Source organism: Astyanax mexicanus, chromosome 3 (genome assembly GCF_023375975.1).
Source record: "Astyanax mexicanus isolate ESR-SI-001 chromosome 3, AstMex3_surface, whole genome shotgun sequence".
Taxonomy (NCBI): domain Eukaryota; kingdom Metazoa; phylum Chordata; class Actinopteri; order Characiformes; family Acestrorhamphidae; genus Astyanax; species Astyanax mexicanus.
This window is the reverse complement of record NC_064410.1, coordinates 18,707,994-18,720,441: the sequence shown is the minus strand read 5'-3', so window position 1 is coordinate 18,720,441 and position 12,448 is coordinate 18,707,994. Positions and strand designations below refer to the sequence as shown.

The following is a 12,448-nucleotide window of genomic DNA, read 5'->3' as shown; positions in this document are numbered from 1 at the left end:
GGCCAGGCAGTGTACTAACATATTCAACACTATTTGTATTTAAGTACTGCAGAAGTTTATTGTAGAATGCAAATATAATGTAAAAGTACTGAAAGTAAAAGTACAGTACTGTGTTATGTAATCTTTACAGAAAGCAGTGGAAAGGCAGAACAGGAGCAAATATCAAATTTATCACTTGATTCGCTGAATGATGAGGAGCTTCATCAAACGTGGTGAGAGTGCAGAGCATCTACCACTCTGGCGTTCCTTATAATGTGGTTTGGAGCAAAAAATGCATTGGATTAAAAGTATTAAACATATTCCAAAAAACATAAAATAATATTCCAATAGATACAGCTACAGCATTTTAGTACGTAAATATAGTAGTGAAGTAGTTCTACTTCATTACTATATATCTCTGCTCTAGGGCTGCAAATGTTGCAGTGATTTCCATGTTACTTTATTTTATTTCAACAACATGAAAATGATGTTAATCCTCTTAAAACATTATCCCTAAAATCCATAATATCCCTAGCTTAACATATACTGTTCTCTTTGCATTCATTTTAATGGAATATTGTATATTTAGTACTGCTTCCTATGTATTTTGGTTGAGTTTGATGGAATATATCTAAAAATAATTTCTATATATTGCATTTTTATATAAATATTTTAAATGCAAATGTTACAATAGAGGATATTTTACAATATGGATATTTTAAAGTAGCCATGTATTTTTTTAATTATTATAAATATGTTGCTCTTTTAAAATAGCATTTACTCATATTAAATGTATAAGAACACTTATTGTATAATTATACTTATACCTTTAAAGATTATAATCAAACTAATGCATATCTTTTGTACTTAATGCATCTTAAAGAAGATTTATGAAAACATGGAGGAGACACACTGCACCCATTTCATAAAATATCAGAACCCACCCCTTTTTACTCACTGGAATTAAACCAGACATAAAACTGTTACAAACACTGATTGGATGAATAAACATAGATCTAATAAGAACTAAGCATCACAGTCTGTCATATGTCACAGGTCTGAAAAGTCTTCCCATCATGCCGTGTGTCTGTCAGCTCCAGGCACTGTGAGAAACCTTCAAACAGCAGCAGATTATTTCTGCTATTGGAGTCGTGTAATGTTCTGTAATTTCATTAGTTTAGGGATTTGTGCTGGACTGGCTCGGCGTGTGAGAGCGACGCTGCTGTGCCAAAAAAAGGCTGGTATTAATTCCAGGCCTACTTCAGCCTCTCAATCACAGGGTAATTAACTTGCTAGCTGCACTGGAATGTTAAAAATGTCCATTATGTGCCCAGGGGAGGTTCTTTCACTGCTATTTTTGCCAGGAGAACTCATGTGTAGGCATTCCTGCACCATTACTGACACAAAAAAAGAGTTCAGAGCTTTTAAAAGTAAAGTAGATCACCGTACACCTCCTTTATTACCAACTTTACTTTTAATTTATTATAACCTTTTTTGGTCATTTTACACACCATACAAACGTAATCAATTCTAAAGTCAAACCCAGAACCATGCTTATGCTTCCCAACACAATTCCAACCTCTCAACAATTCATCAAAATTGTGACAGAAGCAAACTCGGGACACACAAACAAACATACACACATTCTTTCACTTAGAGACACATGCACACACACAGAGAGAGGCCCTGATTTATCACTCTTCTCAGAGGGAGAGCAGAAAGAATCAGTTCCCTCTCTCAGAGATGTGTGATCGAACCTGGACCACATTCTCTCTCAGCATTAGGCATAGCGGTGTACGATGACTGTGGCCTTCGGATGCAAAAGAAAAGGCCGCCCTCATGTGTACAAGAGGAGGAACTGCAGCAGAGGGCAAAATTCAACCAGCCGTGCTACTCAAGCCATAACAATTCATTCAGTCTCTTCCCTTCAACTGATTTCTACACAGTAAAATATATAGAGCTACAGCGACAGCACTGTAATCCCTAATACAGTTTATTAAACAAAAACCTCTCCTCAGGCTCCTGTACTTATTGGGAGTAAAGGTCAAAGAGCTGGTTTACTTATTGGTTGGTGGGGCAGAGGGTGTAGGTCATAGTGCTGGTTTCCTGGACATTAGGATTAAACCTAGTTTAGACTGCAGTGTAATCTGCATATCTTTACTGGAAATTCTTCTGTCTAGACTAGGCTTAATCTGGGTCTGAAAAACTGGCCCTAATCAAATTCAGCAGCAAGAATCTGTGATGTGTGAAGTGAATCATTAGAATTAGCAAATGAATAAAGTGCACACACACATACACACACACATATAATGAATATAGAGAGAACGAGACAACACAAAGCATGTGTGCAGCTAAGACGTGTGTGTGTGTGTGTGCGTGTGTGTGTGTGTGTGTGTTGACGACAGGAACCTACAGAGATCTGCTGTGAAATATAAAATGAAATAATAATAATAGTTATAGTCATAAAAAAGTTGATGATCAGGACTAGCCAGAGCTGTAAACTGAATGTAGAGTGGGGAGGGGTTTGGGCCCAGGAGCTGTGACCGACACATCTATTGTCCAATCAGCTTCTTAACAAATGAATCCAGCTGGTCTTCATCTTTGATTCCTACAAACTGGTCGATGACATCACCGCCGCGCATGGCAATCACAGTGGGAACCGCAGAGACCTGGAAATAAAAAGCAGCATTGTTACGTTACTGTTCATTTTATGAGATTGTATCATAATAAATTGTGGTTTTTAATAACGTGTCTTGCAAACATTTCTGGAAAATATTAAGAGAGCACTTCAGTTTCTAAATCAGTTTCTCTGATTTTGCTATTTAAAAGTACATGTTTGAGTAAAATGAACATTGTTGATTTATTCTATAAACTATGAACAACATTTCTGCCAAATTCCAAATAAAAATATTTATCGTCATTTAGAGCATTTATTTGCAAATAACAAATAATTTGCAATAACAAAAAAAGAGTTTTAGACCTAAAATAATGCAAAGAAAACAAGCTCATATTCATACAGTTCACAGAGTTCAGAAAAATCAATATTTGTTTGAATTACCATGGTTTTAATCAAAGTTTTCATTGGCATGTTCTCCTTCACCAGTCTTACACACTGCTTTTGGATACCTTTATGCCTTTACTCCTGTTGCAAAAAATTAAGCAGTTCAGCTTGGTTTGATGGCTTGTGATCATCCATCTTCCTCTTGATTATATTTCAGAGGTTTTTAATTTAGTAAAATCAAAGAAACTCATCATTTTTAGTTGGTCTCTGTAAATATCCTGTATATTAGTTGGAGCTGTATATTCTGTATATTAGAGTAGCCTAGTAGTTCTAGTACCTAGTAGCAACATTTTATATTGGCAACAACTGAAAGGCAATTCAAATTACACTTATTAATTATGAACAACAGATACTTCAATTTTTTTTTCTATTAAAAAACAAAGGACATATAAAATACAGTTTGCCTTTGAAAAAAGGGCATCTTAAGTCCTTAAAAAAGAAACTAAGTAAATAACATGTGCAATTTGAGTTTTCTGTAAATCTGAAACAGTGACAGGTCTATTATCATGTGAAGGAGCTGGTTGGTCAGTTCAGGTAAGCGTGGGTGTGTCTACTCTGAAGATTAGTGTTGAGTTCAGTGATGGCACTTCACACTGCTTCTTGTTATTAGTCCTCTGATTTCAGAACATAAGATATGTTGGTTCTGAACTGTCTGTTTCAATGAATAAAAGGTCTGGTTCCACAGTCACTGTTTTTATAGAGCATGCTGTTGAAATGAGCTCTGTAACTCTCCTGTGCGCGCTGCTAATATTGTATTATATATGTTCAAGGGAAAACACCATGGAAAACGATAGACTTGGATATAATTTAGAGTAGTCAATGTACAGCTTGTATAGAAGTACTGTAAACATGTCCAATTTCTGCTCATGATCTTAGACTGCATGTCTTTAGCAAAGTGTGTGTTTATTGTGCATCAGCTCCAGAAGAGGCTTTCTTCTAGGATGGTGCCATGCAGACAGAGTTAATGTAATATGTGGCGTCTGATCTGAGCACTGCAGTCTGAACTCTGGCTTGACCCTGGGAATAGAGGCCTGCTCTAAGTGGAACCCATCCTGAAAACACCTGTATGACCTTGGCCATTGCGTTGTTAGTTTTAGGGTGTTAGAAAACTTCTTAAGGTCCATGTCCTCTTTGTGGAAGGAAACAGTTCTAATTCTCAAATCCTCAGAGAGTTTTCTTGCTATGAAGTGCCATGTTGAATATCCAGTGGCCAGTATGAGAGAACTGAACTCAAAACAACAAATTTTACAGGCCTGATCCCAATTCAATCCTGACTCCTTATAACTCTTACTTAACAAATCACATGACACCAGAAAGGAACAATTACATAATTGGGAAAAAAATAGACATGTTAACTGTGAGGTATTCTCAATTTGTTGAAACTATTTGGATGTTAACAAATGTGTGCTAACTTATAGCCAAGTTTCATTTCTACAGTGTTGTTCTATGCAAAGATATAATAAAATATTTGCTGAAATGTGATGAGTGTACTCACTTCTGTGAGATAATATACATGTAGTGGAGTAGTTTACAGACAGTAAGGGTTTTTTTAGGGACTGCATAAAGCCTGAGATCAAGAAAAAGAATAAACTGTTCTTTATTTATATACTGGTTTTGCTTAGAGCAACAAACACCTCGTTCCTCCATAAGGTTCTTTTATACAAAACTTAAAAACAGTATTTACATGTATTTTTTTTTATCATAATGAAAGGTTTATTATAAAGTATATAGTTGCTATTTAGTGATTGAACTAACAGTAAGAAAGCTGTAAAAGAGCAGCAGAGGTGAGGGATGTGTGGGGGAACAGCAGTCTGAGTGTGTGAGTGTGGTGAACTTGTTCTTACCCCATATTCAATAGCAAGGTCTGTGTGTTCATCAATGTCCACTTTGGCCATGGTAACCCGGCCCTTCTGCTTGGCAATGGCCTTCTCCAGCCTCGGCCCCAGGATCTTACAGGGTCCACACCATCTACACACACACACACACACACACACACGTTACATACCACGTTACACAGCACAACCAGAATTACATGACATTGCTAAAGCCACACCACGCTAGCAATTCAGAACACAAACTTTGTTGGACAGAAACACACACGCAGAAATACACTACAGGCAGAGGTTACATAAAGACGGGCTTGTTTTCCAGGAAGAGCAGCCAGGAAAAACAGGGCTTAGTCTTTGCAGGAAGACCCGCAGGGCTGGCCTCGGCTTGGCCTGTCTGCAGACTGACGAGGCCAAAGGGGAAGCCTTTTCCAGCCCTAATCCCCGCAGCGGCCGAGCGGGACTCAGCACCTCAGGCCAGAAACAGCTCTGAGATCAGGCCTGAGGAGGGCCTCGGACAATGCTAACACGTTCGCTGCTAATGAACGCTAATGTAACCTAATTTATAGCGCCGTTAGCATGGAAAACTAATACGTCCTTAATGAAGCTCATTCAGACAATGTTTTACTGTGATTAGATTTGGAGTTCCTCATATGCCCAGATCACTGAGTACAGACTAATACATGACTTCAGAGGTCCAGAACTATATATTCATTCTAATGGAGAACCGCTCTTATCTCAGAGTCAAACAGAAATGACCCACCAGTATTAATGAGTATTAGTATTAGGTTAAAATTATTTGAATTTAATCCAGAAAAATTTTAAAGGTATTACTGCAGTTTTAATAGCAATGGAATTGCAATGGAATCTCTGCTGTCGTCAGTACTGGGTTTCTGTTCTAGGTTCAGAGTAATGGGGATGATCGTGTCATTGTGTTGAAATTACTACCCACAGTAATAGACAGTGCGATGTGATACAGATGTGTAAAGCTACATGTGTTCACAACCAACTGACCAGGTATTGTGGTTGGATGGAGATTACCCCGAATGCACTGCACTATAGATCAGGGGCGTCTGAAGTGGCTGCAGGATTTAATTCCAGTCAGGCAGAAACCCATGTTATCAGTTGTTTAAAGACTGACCAGTTAATTAAAACTGAAGCAATGCTGCATGCAGCTAGTTGTATAGAAAAATAAAAGGTTTTGTTTCTTTTTAACCAAGTTCCAAACTGAAAAACAGTGTGAAGTAAACTGTGGGCATTATGATCATTATATGTTATACATCATTATATCATTATACTAGTACAGAACAGACAAGACAGAACAGCTGGAGGGTCAGTTTTACTGAGGGCTTTTGTGCTACACTATGATTTGGAATTTCAGGTCAAATCTTTAAAGGGAGAGTTCTGATTTTAGCTACACTAAAAAAAATAAGTGGAAAAAGATCCCAGTGCCTGTGTGAAGCAGGTTGTATCTGTGGAACTAGCTCTAAATAGCACTGAAGGTCCCTGGGCTTCTCTGTGGAAGGACAGGGTGATAAATGAGTAGATTGACAGCAGGGTAACAGTAGGTAATGCGATCTGTGGGGGAAGTGTGTGTATGAGAGAATGAAGGGGGCGCGGCTAGTAGAATATTATGCAGCGCTGGACCAGCCAAGCAACTCGGAGTGGAAACTAGTTGATCAGTTGCCCAACTGCATTGGGTGTTTATATGGGTGTGTATTTTTTTCAGGTACATCTATTTTTACACACACAAACAACAAACCATTGTTGATATTAAAGTTGCTGAACCAAAGAAATGTATATATATATCAGTGACATGCAGTTAATATAGTGGGTACTCCTTCTGCAACAACTCACCCAAAACATTAAGTACACACAAAAACTCACGAGTCAGGTGGCCTATTATTGTAAATTAGTTTCACATTGAAGGACTGCTTTTAAAAAGACTTTTTAATATGATGTGACACAATATCTGTCTCATTTACCGTTGCAATTCCATTATAGTTAGCTAACTATTGAACTAATCCAGTATGAGCGCCGTTTTACACTAACCAACGCGTAGCCTCTTCACCAGAGCGCTGAGAAGGGGTTAGACAGCCATGGCCCCGCCCCCTAGTAAAAATCATTAATCTGATTGGTTAGATTGTCCTGCAACTTTGCTAATATACTCATTACTACACCCTTCTCAAAATCAGCAGAAGGGTCACGCAGACACGTGAGCAGAAGCCATTTTAAAAAGCTTTGATTGGTTAGAACAGCTGTCAGTCAGATAAGAGTCCTGTAGCAACTGAAAAACACAACTGTTTTTTATTTTAGTTAATTTATAAAATATATGCTTATAGTTTACAATAACTATAATATATATTTTCTGATTAAATATTATGTAATGATTTACATGCACCTATCATGACCCCTTCTCTGAAGGGTTAGAGGGGCCTTACTGCACACCACTATGTATATTGTCACTATTAGGACTGCAGTGATAAGTCAACATCATTGGCAATGTTAATTATAAAAATGTATGGCTAAGACCCTTTAGGACTGCTGTTTAGCACTGATGCTTTAGCTTAGCGTTATCCAACCCTGCTCCTATACTTCCCCAAATATTGTAACATTTCTTGCTTTAAAAGCTTGCATCACCTCAGTAAAGGGCTGTTTCAAAAAAAAAACATCAAATGACACTAACAGCTAGCAATTAGCACTTACTTGCCTTGGCTGTGTGTAGAGCTGCGTGTAACACTTTGCACTAGGCCTGCTACAGTGCTCCATGTTGTGTCACCATGATGGACAGTTGAGGAAACACTAAAGGCAGTGTTGGAGGAGGCAGAATGCCGCATTTCATTTTAACTGGGAATTCTGAATTTCCTAGTGTGAAGAGGAGTTTTTTTTTACTAGAACACTCCTACAGCTCACTTGCCAAATTTATAGGGACGATCGCTTCTGATAACGATGTCATTCCCTAGTTTTCTGCGTTTCAAACCGCTTTCACTGTTAGCATTGGCCCAGGTTAGCATTGCTACTATAGATGTTGTAGAGGCAGCCATTGTGGATTGTGAACTTGGGGTTGGTAAGGTTCTCCCAACTTTCCAGTTAAAATTTCTTATTATAATTAAAAATTTACACTTCCAATTTTAAATGAAATGCAGCAAACGGTCTTCTTTTTCTCTGTCTCGTTTTTCCTCTGTTGGCAATCGTCTTAACACAACATGGAGCACTATAGCAAGCGCTACACGCAGCTCTACATGCAGGCGAGGTAAATCAGATCAAGAGACAAGCACAGCGCAGTAAAAAACAGCCGTCACGTTGCCCTGACGCATACAAAGTGGAGAGCTTGCACATAGACCATTCAAGTTGTCCACACATCACTAAAATTTCACAGGCGCTAGTACTGTCTCTTGCTCTCATTCGTGCTGTCACTCCTGCTCTCTCCCTTTTTCTAGTCATTTCACTGTGTTGCTCTTTAGGATATGCTTTCCCTACTACTGCAGCTATATACAGCAATATTCAAACAGCTGAAGCTGCTTAAATTGATTGGCTTATCAGATCATTGAGAATACGTACTGGGCGTGGAAGTCTATGACCACAGGCAGGTCGCTGTTGATGACCCTCTCTGTGAAGTCGTCTTGGTCCTGGACATTGAAGGAGACGGCTCTATATGAGATCAGAGGGAGCGAGTGAGAGCGGGCCAGGAGAGGCTGTGGTCTGGGGGAGTGGGTTAGCGAGGAAGAGTACGATGAAGAGGCTGAGACTGTGACAGGCAGGCGGCGGAAATCTTTCACAGTGACGCTCCAAATTCTCCGTGCGAGGAGCCGAGTAGCCATCTGACAGAGGAGAGAAGAGAAGCACTGATTATGATACTGAAAAGAGAAAATCTCTCTTTTTTTAATATACGAGTGATTCATTATTACAAATTACATTTTTATTTATTTTTTATTTGATAAAATGGACAGCACAATTTAAAGTGCTGCGCAAGCTATTGTATATTAAACATGGTGTAAACATAACCTCCTTGTATTTCAGTTAAGAAAAACATAAAGATATGTAAATCCCTGCCACATTCTGTTATTTACAGGTTTGTGACAGAAGCAAATCTCTATCTACTGAGATTCCAATGGCAAAGATGTACTCCATTATCCCACTTCAAAAATGGCTTTAAAACAGGAGTTTACTTAATCAAATCAATCTGATTAATCTCTAAGCCCCAATTTATTAATTACAATGCTATATTTATGACCTACATGGTTGTATACACGTGGTAACTGTTATCAATAGTTCAGGGAAAAGCATGTACAAAACAAAGGGTTTTCAGCCATAACAACATCTCTATGTTATGCTAAGGAGAGTCTCCCATTCGCTAGACCTTCAAGAGTGTACGACTGAAGGGTCGTACACACAGTCTCAGGAGTTCAGGAAGTACCTAGGTTTATGTTGAAATATAAATTATCGCTCCTCTTCTCTCTTTTTCTCTCTCTGTCCTTCTCAAAACCACACAGAGATTAGGTTTTACACAACAACAAAAGGTTTAGAATCAATACTGAAATGTACACATGCTCGTTGGTCACATCGCAGGAAGTGCAATGTTTTGTGAAATGTCAAATATTTTTTTTAAAAACCTCATTGCTCTTATTTGACATAATCTAACTATTATACTGTATATTCTCAATAAGACTTGTTGTACTATAATTATTGATGTACAGATTGCTTTTCTTATATTATGATGTTGCATGATTGACTTCTAGGTGCTCCCTTAAAATAATATTAATAATATTTATATATTTTTTATGATTGTTTAAATATCCTTTTATACACTGCAGAAACACCATACAATCTATTACAATAGAATAAAATCAAAATATACATATTCAATGTATGTAACATTTTATACAAACAATACATATAACATCTAAATGTTACATCAATGCACAAATACATCAATTCTAATGCCAGAGATCAAGATTGCTTCAGTGCATTAGAGATGAAAAATGAACACTGGTTAAACACTTATTCTCTGTACAAACTGGGTCTGTGCCGGGTCAGTCTATGCCGTGTCTGGTCTGTGTTGTGTGCTGGGTCTATATAAACTGTCTCTTTTTGTGAAGGGTCTGGTCTGTGCTAGCACTGTATAAACTTTGTCTGTGTTGGGTGTATGAAGGTTCTATGCTGCGTTTGTACAAGCCGAGTCTGTATGGTGTTGGGTCTGTCTGTACAAGCTGGGTCTGTGAGAGGTCTGTCTGTGTTGGGTCTGTCTGTTCTGAGTCTGTCTGTGGCGGGTCTGTCTGTTCTGAGTCTGTCTGTGGCGGGTCTGTCTGTAGCGGGTCTGTCTGTTCTGAGTCTGTCTGTGGCGGGTCTGTCTGTGGCGGGTCTGTCTGTGGCAGGTCTGTCTGTGGCAGGTCTGTCTGTTCTGAGTCTGTCTGTGGCAGGTCTGTCTGTTCTGAGTCTGTCTGTGGCAGGTCTGTCTGTTCTGAGTCTGTCTGTGGCAGGTCTGTCTGTTCTGAGTCTGTCTGTGGCGGGTCTGTCTGTTCTGAGTCTGTCTGTGTCGGGTCTGTCTGTTCTGGGTCTGTCTGTTCTGAGTCTGTCTGTTCTGAGTCTGTCTGTTCTGAGTCTGTCTGTGGCGGGTCCGTCTGTTCTGAGTCTGTCTGTGGCGGGTCTGTCTGTTCTGGGTCTGTCTGATGGGTATCTAGCGGGTCTGTCTGTGCTGGGTCTGTAACCCCCCTCCCCCTGTAACCTCCTTGACTTTGCCCCCCGCGTGTCTCGCGCTTAGTCTCGCGCTCAGACTCGCGTCCGGCCAGCAGCACGAGCGACACGTTTTACCGCTACAACGACGGGAATAAAGTGTTAAATGACGGTAATTCCCGCGCGGTACAGGTAAAATCAGCGCTACTCACCTTCTGAAGCTCCGCTTGTAAACACTGACTGGCCGCACGGACCCTGGAGGTGAACTGTTTCCGCGAGCGTAGAAGCGGCGGAGTTTGGGCCTCGTGCCCCGTGCAGCTCCGCCGCGCGCCCCAGCGCAGTATTACACCCGCTCACACCGTTACTGCAGCCCGTACACCGACCAGCTGTTCATTACCCAGCGCGTGCACATCATTACCTGACACTGTTCAGCTCTACAGACTGACCTCGGGCTAGAGATCTTTAATTCCTGCCGCTGTAAGGCTGTATAACACCTCTTACTGATATGTTCTTAGTAGGCATATTCTATATAGTCTTGTACATTGACCTAATTGCAAAAGTAAGATATTTAATTAAAAACATAAATAAAAAAATACCCAGAACTCTGAAAAAGTGGCATTTATTACCTGCCCCCCTCTCCAACTATAAACTTTACCATGAGATATAATTATTAAAATCCTTCACAGATGTAATTTTTTCACATTGTTGTGTGACTCCAAATCCCACATATGCTTATTTTTCCCCACTATAAATACAGAATATTTAAGTTAAAATACACATTTTAGTTGTGTCCCTAGGTTATCACTCAGTCCTGTTATCGTAACACATTACCCCATCTATACCCATATATTCATGTGAATATTATTTAATGTAAACCACTTTTTCCAATTTTGTTTGGTTCATAATTTATCAATTGTTTAAGAAATTGCATATTCATAAATTTGATCAATTTCAGGTTTGGGTCTTCTAGATAAGATAAAATAGCAATGCGTCTTTTAGAAAAATATGTGCATGCATATAGATTGATTTGTATGTCATATCAGTTTTTTGAACATGCAGTCAACCAATATTTTTAAATAAACACTTTCTTGAGAGAAAATCAAAGGAATTAGCGAACTTGCTTTTAAACATGATTTTTAAATGTCACTTGAATGACTGAAAGAAATGTAACCATCTTCGATCAGAAACCTTGTAAAAAATTAAGTAAAGCTGCCTGAGTTTGATCAGTACATGTATTGAATAGTTAAATACATGTGTTACTAGATTCAGAGTTGACAAAAGATAAAAAAAAAATTAAGGAAGAGTTACAACAAGCAAATGGGACCCATTCAGTGGAATGCCCCTGTAGTGTTTTGTGTTTTACTGTTAAGAGTGGATTGTATACTGATATGTGTTGTACAGTTGTGTTATTTGTGTAAAATGAATATGCCCAACTGGGGATTAATAAAATAAAGTAGTATCAATGCTTATTTAATTAATAATTTATATTAATTTATAATAATTTATTTAACTTATAAACTAGTAACAAAACAATATAATTATTTTATCAACATTCACGTAAACACTCGAGAACAAAACAAAGTAATACTGATATAAGGTATTCTGGTTCAAAGAGAACAATCTAGACTGTTTTGAGCTTGTAGTGTTAGGTACAATTTCTGAGGTGTATGAAAAAAAATGTGTTTTTAATAGTAGACATCAGACATACACTATATTGCCAAAAGTATTCCATGGTCACAGGTGTATAAAAGCAAGCGGCAGGCATGCAGTTTGCTTCTATAAATGTTTGTAAAAAATTAATTGGTCTTGTGGTACCATGATAGAATACTAAATATTCCATAGCATTTTTATAAAAAAAATTCATATTTTCTGCCTTAATATGGAAGGCCAATTACAGCCCCCAGTCACT

The 12,448-nt window shown here is 38.5% G+C and overlaps 1 protein-coding gene and 1 long non-coding RNA gene across 3 annotated transcripts; one reads left to right on the top strand and one right to left on the bottom strand.

Annotated features, from left to right (window-relative positions):
- Positions 1-1,410: 1,410 nt before the first annotated feature.
- Positions 1,411-10,859, bottom strand: txn2 (thioredoxin 2). Its single transcript, XM_007229803.4, has 4 exons — positions 10,752-10,859; positions 8,428-8,687; positions 4,885-5,008; positions 1,411-2,648 (listed from the first exon to the last, which is right to left on the bottom strand). The coding sequence occupies exons 2-4, from the start codon at positions 8,685-8,687 to the stop codon at positions 2,532-2,534; spliced, it is 501 nt and encodes a 166-aa protein (XP_007229865.2). The 5' UTR covers positions 10,752-10,859; the 3' UTR covers positions 1,411-2,531.
- Positions 10,112-10,416, top strand: LOC125799445 (uncharacterized). Of its 2 annotated transcripts, none has more exons than XR_007438409.1 (3): positions 10,112-10,151; positions 10,242-10,301; positions 10,347-10,416. It is a non-coding gene; the product is annotated as an uncharacterized LOC125799445 (long non-coding RNA). The 2 variants fall into 2 exon arrangements; XR_007438408.1 differs by lacking the exon at positions 10,112-10,151 and adding an exon at positions 10,153-10,226 and having other exon boundaries at positions 10,257-10,301.
- Positions 10,860-12,448: the final 1,589 nt, after the last annotated feature.

Bases quoted from the DNA above. Each gene is read 5' to 3' on its own strand.
- txn2 (XM_007229803.4), bottom strand. From the start codon at position 8,687: ATGGCTACTCGGCTCCTCGCACGGAGAATTTGGAGCGTCACTGTGAAA. The intron at 5,009-8,427 runs GTACGTATTCTC...GTGTGTGTGTAG, and splicing joins GTCATAGACTTCCACGCCCA to ATGGTGTGGACCCTGTAAGA. The intron at 2,649-4,884 runs GTAAGAACAAGT...TTTTATTTCCAG, and splicing joins ACCTTGCTATTGAATATGGG to GTCTCTGCGGTTCCCACTGT.